The following is a 942-nucleotide window of genomic DNA, read 5'->3' as shown; positions in this document are numbered from 1 at the left end:
TTCAACAACCTGTACTGCATATTTACATCGGTGGACAATCACAGCACCACGAGAAGACATGAAATTCAGTGGGGCAATCCAGCTAATGGATCTATTTGGTTTTGTAGTCATTCTGTTGAATGTTTTTCATTGTATTTTAGTGTTGACAAAATTCACAAAAGATTTTTGAAAGATTTTATTTTGTGCAAGTGCTCAATTCACTTGTTTGGCCTAACTATTCCTAACATTCAAGTTATCTCACTTTCAAACTAAAAGAGATAATGATACGAGTATGTACCGGGCTTTTATTCTTCGTTCTGAACCATAAACATTTTTAAAATTGCTTAAAATGGATAAAGGATATGCTTTGAAATGTTGAATGTCGGGATGGATATTGTTTTAAAAGGGTTAAACAATAATAATCTGTGCGTTGTGTTTGTCCAATCAAAGACTTACTCTGGTCATAAATACGCTGTTACACGAAAGACAAACTCTTATTAAATTTACAAGATACTTCCAGGCTCACTCAGGTCTGGTAGTTCACATCATTTCGAGAGATAAACATTTGAGGTCACACTTTTCTGATTTCATTTCCGAATACAGCACGAGGCACAGCCAGGTCGTTGAGAATTGATGTTTTTGAGGACATTGATAGTTCTGTAAGACATCCCAAGGCTTAACACAATTGATCTGGAACCAGCTCTGTTTGTTCTATAAATAGTACTGTAACTCATTGAGGAGGTAAGACTGCAAAACAGATACATTCCAGACGATATTGTGTTTGAGCTTGAAGATATTCTGCCAAACGTATTGAAGATAGATAGCTAATGAACATAACATAACCCGAACAATAAAAACGAAATCAAAGAACACTATCATTTTCCAGAGACGAACTGAGAATTCGTTATGAGCTCAAACGATTCGAATGCGTATCATGATTTGAGGTTGCAACATCGCTGAATC

General features: G+C 35.7%; 1 protein-coding gene across 1 annotated transcript in view; it reads left to right on the top strand.

Annotated features, from left to right (window-relative positions):
- Positions 1-260: 260 nt before the first annotated feature.
- The window catches only part of LOC121840851 (vesicle transport through interaction with t-SNAREs homolog 1A-like), a 110,394-nt gene continuing 109,712 nt past the window's right edge, over positions 261-942 (top strand). Inside the window, exon 1 of the mRNA XM_042306288.1 lies at positions 261-269. Coding sequence (XP_042162222.1) covers positions 261-269 — 9 coding nt within the window. The remainder of the gene's footprint in view (positions 270-942) is intronic.

Source organism: Oncorhynchus tshawytscha, linkage group LG25 (genome assembly GCF_018296145.1).
Source record: "Oncorhynchus tshawytscha isolate Ot180627B linkage group LG25, Otsh_v2.0, whole genome shotgun sequence".
NCBI classification, from domain to species: domain Eukaryota; kingdom Metazoa; phylum Chordata; class Actinopteri; order Salmoniformes; family Salmonidae; genus Oncorhynchus; species Oncorhynchus tshawytscha.
This window is presented reverse-complemented; position numbering and strand designations above follow the sequence as displayed.